The following is an 11,698-nucleotide window of genomic DNA, read 5'->3' as shown; positions in this document are numbered from 1 at the left end:
AGAGACAGAAAACAGTTTCTCTTTTCTTTATTTCTTTAATTATTTACATCATCCCATTTCTCTGCCAACAAAGGTTGACAGCAGAGGACACAAATCAGCATGTGTAAAAGAGGAATATCTCTCTTAAAAAACAAAAACAATGTTGGCTGTAGATGAAAGCACAGAAGGTTACACTCACCGTTAAGGTAAACTTGTGTTGTTTTAAGGCGTTAACACTTCTTCATGACTATTACAAGTGTAGAATTTAATATTTTTTACGTGATTAAGAAATAGCAAAAGTAAAATCAATTGCGCCAAATGCCTTGCAAGATATTTTTTTAGAAACGCTCCCTTTTAAAAAGAACAAAAACAAAACTAAAATCAATTGTGAAGGATATCTGTCTACGATATAGACAACAGTTCAAGATGTTTTGGGGGCAATTTTAACACTGCGCACTGAGTAAGAAATTAGCAAAATGTTAAAAATGAAATGTCCAACTTTTGGCCAACGTTCTCTCAGATTGGCACAGGGATAAAACATTGTAAAATGCAGCAAATGTAAGACATCAGTGGTCCAGTAAAAGCTCTGTCTCAGCAGCGTGCAGTGTTGAAAACCTGCTGCTGTGAGAATGTAAAAACAAGAGACTGATTCACAATTAAGACAGTTCAGAGTCACGCTTACAGACTCAGCCACAACAGCAGGACTGCAGGTAAAAAAAAAAAAGACATAAAGATACAAATCGGCCACCAGGTGAGCTGTGCGGCTATACTAAAACAAAGCAGGGCTTGAAAAAGGACAGACATTGATGAAGAGCAGTTTGAAAACATAAGACCGCATGTTTTTTTTACATTTGATTGGTTGTAACATAGTTTAAGGAGATAAGACCTTTACCCCATGTTTTTTGATGACCTGTCTTCTTGCTCAGTGGTGATTGTAACAGTGCAAACAGCTTCCTGCAGCACACATTACAGGATAAGACTTAGAAAAGACGTTTCACAGTCATGACACAAAGATTAAACTCTACAGCCAAGCTTTTGGTTGAGCAATAATTACACTTTTGACATTCATATGATGGAAATATCTGCTTGTCAATAGCACCGTTTGAACATAAAGCGCTGAGGTTGTTGCTGCACAACTTTGAGATAAAACTCTTCTTGTAGCATAAAAAGTTTCATTTTCATCTTCCTTTATGTTACCAAAGTAGATATCTCAGTAGTGATTGAACCTATTTCTAAAGCACCAATATTTAGATGTTAAGTGGGCTAGAAAAGGACGGGGTGGGAAAAGGTTGGTCCTCTGTGATGTGTCTCTTCTCATTAGAAGAATGTCCCATCTTATGTCCGGCCTCAACTACTCTTGCATGTAATGTATCTTCTCACCTCTTTAAAGCTGACTTATCCCTATAACTTTGGCTTTTTTTCTTCCTATGAAAAACAATGTCCTATCAATTGATGGAGCTGGCAGTTGTAGCTCATTCAGAGGCCTCGACCTCAAGGCGGGTTGATCTGGTCAGGACAGGCAGGCAGGGTATTTAGAAGACAAGCTTTTTGGGAATCTCCCAAGTAAACTCTGGCCGGCCAAAGTGGCCATAAGAAGCTGTCTTCTGGTAGATGGGCCTCTTCAGATTCAGTTCCCTGAGGAAGACAGAGAACAAATGCAATATTAGAAGTGAAGAAACTATGCATATTACAGTAGTAGTAGTAGTTTTGTAATTTAATTAATTTTCCAAGATTATCCTGGTTGCTTTCACACCTGTAGAAACCAACCAATATTCTGACATTCGTGGTTACACGGTGTGCGGAAACTGAACATGCACGAGAATTTAGTTTTATTGTTATTATTTAGGCTGATACATGTGCTGCTACTTTTGGAGATTTGTGTTATTCCAATGATTAAAATCAAGTTTCTAAGATCAAGACTAAGACAATAAATGCACCTCCATCTTAAACCACCATGTGTGGTGTTGAGAATGTAGAAAATGTTCAACAGTGGTGCACCCTGGTGGTCATGTAAGGCAGAAGAAAGTTGCATCTGAACTGCTCCAGCATCCCTTGGGATTTGTTTTTGTGTTTTTTTTTTTTTTTTTTGGGGGGGGGGGGGGGGGGGGTTTGTTTGTTTTTTACAAACAAAAGCTCACCATCAGAATAGTTTCACAAATAATATAATAACATAAAAATCCTACACATAGTGGCTTCAAATTACATGTTCAATTGTTATATTAATGTGTTTACCTGACAATGACTCCTGGCCGCAGATCAAAGTTCTTGTTGACAATATGGAGCAGCTCTGTCTCTGACTTCTCAGAGGAACCATAGGTGAACAAAGAGATGGACAGAGGAAAGGCCACTCCAATGGCATAAGACACCTGTAATATAAAGGAGGGGTAGAAAGAAATGCTTTTTATCAGCACATAATGATGCTGCACACACTGATCAGAGACTCAGAGTCTTTTTCCACATGTATGCTTACCTGAACAAGAACTCTCCTGCACAGCTTGGCTTTGACCAAAGACTTGGCCACCCAGCGAGCAGCGTAGGCAGCAGAGCGGTCGACCTTTGAGAAGTCTTTTCCAGAGAACGCTCCTCCTCCGTGAGCGCCCCAACCTCCATATGTGTCGACAATGATCTTCCTGCCTGTAACACCAGCATCACCCTGTTGGGCAAAAGAAAAAAAGGAAATACATGAAAAAGTGGTGGTGGGAAAGTAACTTTTTAGTTATTTTATAAAACTTAACAGTTTGTTTTCTAGATGCAGTTTGTGTGCAATGGTCACCTGGGGTCCACCAATGACGAAGCGACCACTGGGCTGCAGGTGGTAGATGGTCTTGTCGTCCAAATACTTAGCAGGAACAACTGTGTTGATCACCTGATAATATCCAGCAACATAAAATCAAACATGTGAGTTGATTTATTTAGTCAGAGCCCAGGAAAGTGTGTTCATGAGTGTTTACAAGGCTTTACCTTCTCTTTAAGGACCTTCTTCTGTTCTTCCAGAGAGATGAAGTCGTCATGCTGGACTGAGATCACGATGGTGTGAACTCTCTTGGGGATCACAGCTCCGTCTTTCTGATCATAATGTACTGTCACCTGAGGGATGAACAAGAAGTCAAAGTTGGTCCACAATGTACCACTACATAGTCATTACATTTTGTACTAATTATAGACTTAATCTTCAGTTTTCTCACTTTTACTCTCATTTGTCCAATTTCCTGCTGCTGCTGCTGCTGCTGCTGCTATTGCTCTGGTGACCTAAATTTACCCACATTTCGTATTTCTTTTTCTTGTCCAGACTCTCACTTGAACTTTGCATAACTTCAACTATGATTTGAGTCAGCAGCCAGGAATTAAGTCATGCTGTTGGCTTAGAAAAACACATGTTCTGCCCCTCTTCTATCCTAGAAAAAAGGGGCTATATTTGTAATGGCCAGTGATTTATGTAGCTGCAGCTGACCCCAGTTTGGTGGTGTTGAAACCAGATAATCATATGGTGAGGGTCAGTTGAGTCAGCATATTCAGAAAGCACGACAAGTTCACCTCACCAGCTGTCATCTTCTCCATGAGCCATGATTTCTAACTTTTCACTCAGGAATGTTACAACAGAGAAGCATAATGTTGCTCACTACTCACTTGTTGCTTTGTTAATTCATTCACAGTTCTTTGTAGTAAAAATGTGAGTGCAGTAAAATCTGGGATAAATCCAAAGCTCTGTGTTCAAATCTGAACCACTCTCTTTTACCTAGGCACACAGAGTCAGCAGCTATCTGCCTCTAAATCAGTCAAAAGTCCATTTGTTCTACACAAAGAGCTTTATCTTAAATACTTCAGTAGCCGCTGTTGATCCGAATTTGTGTGCTGGCCCCAAAATAAATCTCTTGGAATGTATCCAGGTTAGAAACAAAAGGCAAATTCACAGAGGCTGTTGTGGGGAGAGAAGAAAGAAAAAGAAACTTGCATGTATTGTAATACACAATCTCACCTGTGTCTTGGAGTCAGGACGCAGCCAGGGGATGATGCCATTGCGTCTGAGCTCAGCCATCTTTGCGTTGAGTCTGTGGGCTAAGACGATGGTGAGAGGCATGCACTCATCGGTCTCATCTGTGGCGTAGCCGAACATCAGACCCTGAAGAGGAGAAAGAGAGAGAGAGTTAAAGCAGAAACAAGGAGATGCTGACTGTGCAGGGTAAAAGGAAATAGACAACTCTGACACAGCTGGCTTTTTTAAATCCGTAGACATGTTATTATGAATTTCGCTGAATTGACATAGTTTCCTGGATTTTTTAACAGAGTGAAATGAATGATGAATGTCTCTAGCTGCTTGGCCACATTACTGTCTTTTGTTTTTATTTGTAAATACAAACACCACAATCCCTTCCTTACATTTCGTCTAAATACGGTATTGAGACAAACAAACTGTGATACTTGATTTTTGTCACTATCACACAGCTCTGGAGACGACACAAGGACAAAGGACACGTTTTCTTGTTGCCACAGCCCCTACCTGGTCTCCAGCTCCAATGTCCTCCTCGTGTCTGTCAACATGGACCCCCTGAGCAATGTCCGGACTCTGTTGTTCCAGAGCCACCAGCACGTTACATGTCTTATAGTCGAAACCTGCAAAGGAGGGAGAGCAGATGAGATTCAGAAGGGAGAGTTGATGATATTTCCTATATTTTTTTGTAGTTTTCAGTGTTATGTTCTCACCTTTGTCAGAGTTGTCATAGCCGATGTGCTTGATGGCATCTCTCACCACCTTCTGGTAATCCACGTTGGCCCGAGATGTGATCTCACCACAGAGCAACACCATGCCGGTCTTACACACCGTCTCTGTCAAAGAAAATCAACACATTCCACATTTAAGACTTTTAAATATCTTGACATCTTACATAGAGCGACACAAAATCTAAACTTTTAGACTTTGATTGCTCAGGTGTAGATTTCACAACAGCAAGCACAGGCCTAATTGTCATTATTAGCAAGTTCACAGGGTCACACTGGCAAGTGGTCATCCTGTGACTTTCATAGGCCAATAATGTAATTCTGTAAATAATCTCTATATTGCAGATGACTTAAATTCCAGGTCAGTTTCAGGCCAGTAGGTCAGTTTATTTACACATGTTGGCCTTTGTCTTACTTAGAAGAAGGTGAAAGGTATTTAAGATACTTTTTTAAGTCACATGTGAGATGACGTCTGTATGTTCACTGGATCTGAATTGTAGTTTACTCACCACAGGCCACTTTGGCGTCTGGGTCCTGACTCAGGTGAGCATCCAGGACAGCATCACTGATCTGGTCACAAATCTTATCTGTGGGGAAACGAGAAGAAGGAAGGCAAAAAACATTAAGTTTCAGAACAGAGAAATTGAACTGAGATTTGTTGGCCTGTTTGAGATCTTTGAGTTTCTCTCCTTTTATTCAGTAATAAGAGTCTGAATGAGGGGAAAACTCTATATCTTCTATAATTATCACTGTAGGTTTTGCACAAAATTAACAACAAAGGATGTTTGGCATTGTAGAACAGGTTTTCTCATTTCTCTGAAAGGGGCCATGCCAGTTTTTGAACCAGGAAGATGGATACTGGATTTCTGTGTGGGAGCAGGACAATGCCTCACTAACCACTCCATTCATCTGTCTCTTTTTCTCTGTCTGTGTCATTCTGCTGAAGCAATGCAATACAAGGGTTACATCAGAAACAACATCAACTTCTGGTTGCATTTGTTCAGCACAACACTAAGAACCTGAAATTTCTCAAAGAAACAAAACAAATACATGGTCGCCCATAACGTTGGAATAATTTTGTTTCAGACACATTCCTTTTTTTATTTTCTATTTATACACATCAGTAATCACCTTTGACCAGGTATAATGAGATTGATCAATACAATTTTGAGAATATATACACTTTATCTATAAAGAATACTTCACATTGTCACAATCATTTCATGGAAAGAGGTACAAAATATTTTATTCCAACTTTATTGGCGACCGTGTATGTAATGTATTTCATGACTGCTTGAATTGACTGAATTGGTTTACAGTCTGCAGGTGGAAGACTACATATGTGATCCCCGAAGGACGGCGCTGTCTGTGGGAACAGTCCAGACCTCGAAGTGTGTTATCAAATCAAAAAGTTGTGCTGCACTCTGCCACCAAGGCCACACAGACCTGTGTCTGTACACACAGTGTATGGAAAGTCTTAACCTGACAAGTCTTATCATTAGAACTGGGCTTCACACTGTAAGCTGAACTGTTATTTATATATATAATTTTATGGCAAATATAAAAACTAAGATATATTCTGTAAAAAACGTATCTACTAAGAAGTGAGGTTTTAGAATGACATGTGGTCAGGTTTTCTCCTGTTTTAGACTGTAAGTGTTACCTTCTGAAATTATGAGAAATCATGTGGACTGAAACTGCTGTTGTTACTGTTGATTACATTTTCTGGAAAATTCTGGCATCTGCTTTTCATTCATTTTTCATTCACTTACAATCTAGATATAACACAAATTGACACCTTTGCATACCATTCTAAGAATATGGTTTGGAAAAGGATCTTGCTTAAATGCCTGTTTAGATCATGATTATAATGTGCTTTTTCTGTTTATTTGTTTTCATCTTCCACAAGTTTATTCTTCTTAATTATCTTTTTATATCTTTTAAGTTACACCTTATATGGTCTTGAAGAGATGTAAAGATCAGAAGATTTTAAAAAACACTTTAATGCCAAAAAACAGTGACATAACTGTGTAATTTATTCTCTAACATTGTGGTCGTACGTACTGTCTGGACTCAAAATCGTCACTTTCTGTGAAGCTGCATGGCTCGTTTACTCTGTTGTGTTTACTGATTATCGATTTAGCTCAGAGGACTTTGTAAGGTTACATATTTGTAAAAGGATTACAACACATTGACAAGGGAAGAGGGGGGTGTCTAAGGCAACAGTGCAGAGGGTAGAGTACATTTCACCTGCAATGATAAGGTCTTAATCTATCTGAACTGAGCATTCATATGTGTACAAAACATCCCGTTGTTGATTTTTGAGCTTGAAGACAGCTGAACCAAACAAATGCATGAATACAAACTCACATGCAAACTAATATAATAATATAAGTAGCAAATTCTGGCACTCTACTGCATACTTTTGTTTTTTGCATTTGTTTTTCCATTTTGCACACTGGATATTGGTGTTCAATGATGTCAACATGCAACTTGTGTCATGAAATCTACATGACACTTTGATCCGCTGCCTCTTTTGTGGGCCACTTTCCTTTAAACTTGCAACCTTACACCGACCTGTCACACACACATTCACCCCCTGTTGCCAATGAGTAAGAGTGAGAGCGAGGGGCAGTAAACACATGTTGCTGTGAATGGAATACCAACCATGCCTGGAGAGTAAATACACAGCGCTGTGGAGTTATTTTGGGCATATACTCCAACTTACACAGTTTATTCATATGCATCTTTCTGCAAAATAACACTGGAGGTTGAGTATACATGTTAAATATATTTCTCTGTATATAGGTTAGAAAAAAGAAGGAGAAATGTTATGTTTTAGAGGCTTTTACAACAAGTGCAAACAGATTTGAGAAGTTGTGAAATATCATGAAGAAAACACTTTATCACACTTTATATTCAATGTGACAGCAAGTCCCAGTTTCCCACACATGTAGCTAAAATTGATGCCAAAGCTCACCTGGATGTCCCTCTCCCACAGACTCCGATGTGAACATGAAAGAGCCGTCATCCAGCATGTCACTCATTTTTCTACAGGGCCAGGTACTCAGTGAGACTCTCAGGGAAAAAAGGTTCCTCAGTTACCACCAACAAGCAGTCCAGAGAGAGCTGAAGGCTGCTTTATATTCCTGCTGGTTCTCTTCAAGAGAAAAAGGGAGAACAGGAGGCAAACTGCCCTGAAGCCAATGCAAAGTCTGTCCTACAAAACTCCACGTCTGTGTCCACATGGCCCTATATATGGCTAAGACAGCACACACGCACAAACACACACACACACACACACACACACACACACACACACACACACACACACACACACACACACACACACACACACACACACACACACACGTCATGTGAATCCATGGGACAGTCCATTCCAGGGGGGAGTGGATGATGGGAGGGCATTTCAGCTTGTGGCAACTGTGAGTTAACCCTTTATGTACAGTATGATGCTAGAGTGTTTGTTTGTAGTCATCAACTCTGCTTTGACAGATCTCGTTTAGGGTGTGGCGCTTCTTGGGTTGGAGGAGGAACATCTTAAATGGGGGGTTCCCCTCCCCCCGTCACATCGGTGGGACAGCTCTCTCTGCTGGGACTCAGCCAGGTTGGGGCAACCTATGGACAGATGGGAGGGAGAGACAGTTGTTGTCTACTGCCAAAATGATGCAACTGCTCCTTTTTACATCATGTCCTGAGAAATATTTGTTTTTTTAATTGTGGTGAAAGAACACAAAGTAAATGTGCTGGGAAGTATTTAGAAAGGGACCGAAACAAGCAGTTATAACAAACAGGTGTCCAGTTATACTGTACACTTATTAAAAGAGGAATTGATCATTATTAGTTGGCATAGAACAATAATACATCCCCACTTAAAGTTGACAAAGTATTGTCCCTGGTAATAAGTGATGGAAGAAAAATTTAGATCCTTAATTTAAGTAACAGAAGCAATACCACAATGTAAAAATAGGTACTCCAGTATATTAAATGCATTTAAACTCTTATTAAGGTAAAACTACAAAAGAATTATCATTGATAGTCAATTGTAAACATAAAGAACTCATAATGCAGAATATACAGTATTATAATCAATATTTTTTGAGTGTTATTATAGATACATGTATGTGTGAGCAGTTGGTCAGTGTTGTAGATGGTCGACATGTAGCTAATTTTGTACTGCTGGATAATTAAACAATCAACTTTTCAGTGAAGTAAGTAACTTTTTAAATAAACTGTATGAGGCAGAATCAAGTGGGTAGCTCCGGGTCTGTAAAGAGGTACCTTAAACCGGCATTCTCTGACCAGTCCAATAGTATAGAAGTCTATGAGAAAGTGACCCTTCTTTTTACTTTTTATGACCTGAGTAAACAGATTCACACAGTATAGTTGTAGTGGTCGCTATTTCAGTGTGTTTTAAATTCATGAAAGTTAGTTGTAACATTTTAGATCCCTGAAAAAATTCTCGTTCAGCATTTGGTTGTACTAAAAGACCCTCAAAGAAGTTGGAGGTTTAATTTTTCCAGGAAGTATATTTTGTTTTAATGGTATAAAGCCTGTTTTTCACTACCTAAAACTGGCATTAGGATTATCACAGTTAACCATAGATTGAACATGCACCATGCTAACCAAGCTAGCAGCTAGCGTTAGGGTTTGCTTCATCCTCTCGTCCAAATATGGTCACTTCTGGCTCCAAAAATCCAAGATGCCGATGCTCAAAATGTAAAACTTAAGGGTTTGAAATGGGGATGCACAAACCAATAGGTAATGTCATGATGGCCACATCTACTTTATTTTTTATTTTTTAACAGTCTATTGGCAGAAGTAGAAAATGCCTTTGTAAAGACAGTTTAACATGATAACTGAACGTTTTTGTGTAAATACATGCCAGACACAGTTTGTCACTGCAAGCAGGTTATTTTGTGTCCTTTAACATGTCTGGCTTTTTTAAATATAAACTAATTTTGTATGTGCAAGTTTTACCTGCAAAGTACTATGTAGTAAAAACTACAATATTTCACTCTGCAATATAGTGGAGTAGAAGTAGAAAGTAGCATAAAATAGAGGGTAAAGTATTTTAAATCTGTGCTTCAGTACAGTACTATGTTATTAGTTACTTTCCACCACTGCAGATAATGAAGTTTAGAGTAGACAGTCACCTGTTTGTCTAAATGTTTCTTTCCATCCCAGCCTGAGGCTCTTGTTTCTGCACACAACTGCAGAAAATACTGAGCCATTTCCTCAGAGCAGATTAAATAATGAAGATGTGTCTCTCAGATATCGAGTGGCATTTCAGTTGACTCACTGTGCCTGTGTTTTTGTAGAAAACCAGGGATGCATGTATGCGTTTTTTAAGCGATGCACACAGACATACAGCATGTGCATGTACAAAGATACAACTGGAGAAACAATGGGAGTGTCATCTATAGACAGACAGTGAACCTAGCTGTGAGAGGTAAACAAATCTCTCTTTATTGTAGCATAAAGAATACAGAGGGGCAAACTATCTCTCTCTCTCTCTCCCTCCCTCTCTCCCTCTCTCTCATCTGGCTCTAATTTCAGTTGGTGTTGAGTTGGCCTCATGAAATGAGAGGAGAATTTTAACTAGCTCTGGGTAGTGAATAAAATACCACTCTTCCTGAGTGCTTTAAGGCTCATTTCAAGCAGATTTGGCCAGAAACACAAAACACATTAGTCATAATGCAATAGAGCTTATGTAAGCAGTGATTTAATATCCTTTTTTCTTTCCAATTTCTACAGAAAGTCTAGGAATTGTTTAATTTGTAGACTAACTTCTTTTGTATTTCAGAGCATGCGTAAAGCTACGGTAGGTCTGTGTAACTGCAGAACTTTATTGGTGGATTTGTTTTGTTTTTTCAGGTGGGAGCATGCATCCATGATGTGAGACCACTGAACATTATAGAAAGTAATATACAAACAATGGTGCAATCTGTTTGGCCTCTAAAAATATTTACTTAAAATATCCAAAATCTGGATGAACTGCAGGTCCTAATACACATGCACACAAAACATTATAGTGTAACATACATTACACAGTAATGTAGTGTTTGTGATGTTACAAAAAAGGAGGAGCAGTGGGTGAAAATTTGAAACAGCTGCTAACATAAAAATAAATTAAGTAAGTAGCTAGCTGACCTAATCTTACCTCAGGCCTGCAGACTCAGATCAAACCTGGAGAGGCAGAAGCTGCATGCTGAGTGACACTAATATAAAAGCTATTGCAGGGCTATAAAACAAACATGCATTATTCTTCCACCATACCAATAAAAATACATTTTATCCCAAAGACTTTACAAACCCACAACTCATCATCTTGTGTGGAGGAAACCCCCACACCACCTGCTCCATATAAATGTTTTTCATACAGTAGTTGAATTATTCCATGCACATGATGTTATTCATATGCCCTGTTTGCATAACATCAATCTGATACAGTTGGTGATGACATATGTAAACCAAATTAACATTAGCTTTTTTTTTTTAAACAATTGCTTATAGAAATGTGTTTACACTGTATGAGTTAAAAGGTGGGTAGCCCCCATTACATGGTGGGATGTGGATCTGTGAGCCTCTTGGACATGATATTACCACTGTGATTAGGAATGAAGCAGGAGATGAATAAATCAGGCCCTTTCTCTGCACTCAGAAACACTGTCACAAGCTGAAACAGAAGCTGTGTCCCAAATATATACTACATACTAACTGCATTTATAGTATGTTACTAATTGTCTAAGTCTATCTTTTTTGCAGTTAGTACACAAGAACATCACTGCACCATTTTACAATAACAGGAAATGACACAACATATGTGCCAATGCACATACATCAAATTGCAAATTACATCTCACAAATAGATATTCAAATGTTTTTCCCCCAAAAATCAGTTTCTGACATTAGTCATAAGTTAACTTTGTCATTTTGATCACACAACACATTCAACACCTGCTTAGATTCAGTTTGTAGC

At 38.9% G+C, this 11,698-nt stretch overlaps 1 protein-coding gene across 2 annotated transcripts; it reads right to left on the bottom strand.

Annotated features, from left to right (window-relative positions):
* Nucleotides 1-12: 12 nt before the first annotated feature.
* mat1a (methionine adenosyltransferase 1A) lies at nucleotides 13-7,936 on the bottom strand. 2 transcript variants are annotated; one of them, XM_062430848.1, is made up of 10 exons: nucleotides 7,676-7,935; nucleotides 5,205-5,282; nucleotides 4,681-4,803; nucleotides 4,478-4,590; nucleotides 3,956-4,099; nucleotides 2,941-3,066; nucleotides 2,753-2,845; nucleotides 2,450-2,632; nucleotides 2,212-2,345; nucleotides 13-1,614 (listed from the first exon to the last, which is right to left on the bottom strand). In XM_062430848.1, the coding sequence occupies exons 1-10, from the start codon at nucleotides 7,740-7,742 to the stop codon at nucleotides 1,512-1,514; spliced, it is 1,164 nt and encodes a 387-aa protein (XP_062286832.1). In that variant the 5' UTR covers nucleotides 7,743-7,935; the 3' UTR covers nucleotides 13-1,511. The 2 variants fall into 2 exon arrangements, with proteins under 2 accessions (XP_062286832.1, XP_062286833.1); XM_062430849.1 differs by lacking the exon at nucleotides 13-1,614 and having other exon boundaries at nucleotides 2,208-2,345; nucleotides 7,676-7,936.
* Nucleotides 7,937-11,698: the final 3,762 nt, after the last annotated feature.

This window comes from Scomber scombrus, chromosome 12, assembly GCF_963691925.1.
Source record: "Scomber scombrus chromosome 12, fScoSco1.1, whole genome shotgun sequence".
Lineage (NCBI taxonomy): Eukaryota > Metazoa > Chordata > Actinopteri > Scombriformes > Scombridae > Scomber > Scomber scombrus.
This window is presented reverse-complemented; position numbering and strand designations above follow the sequence as displayed.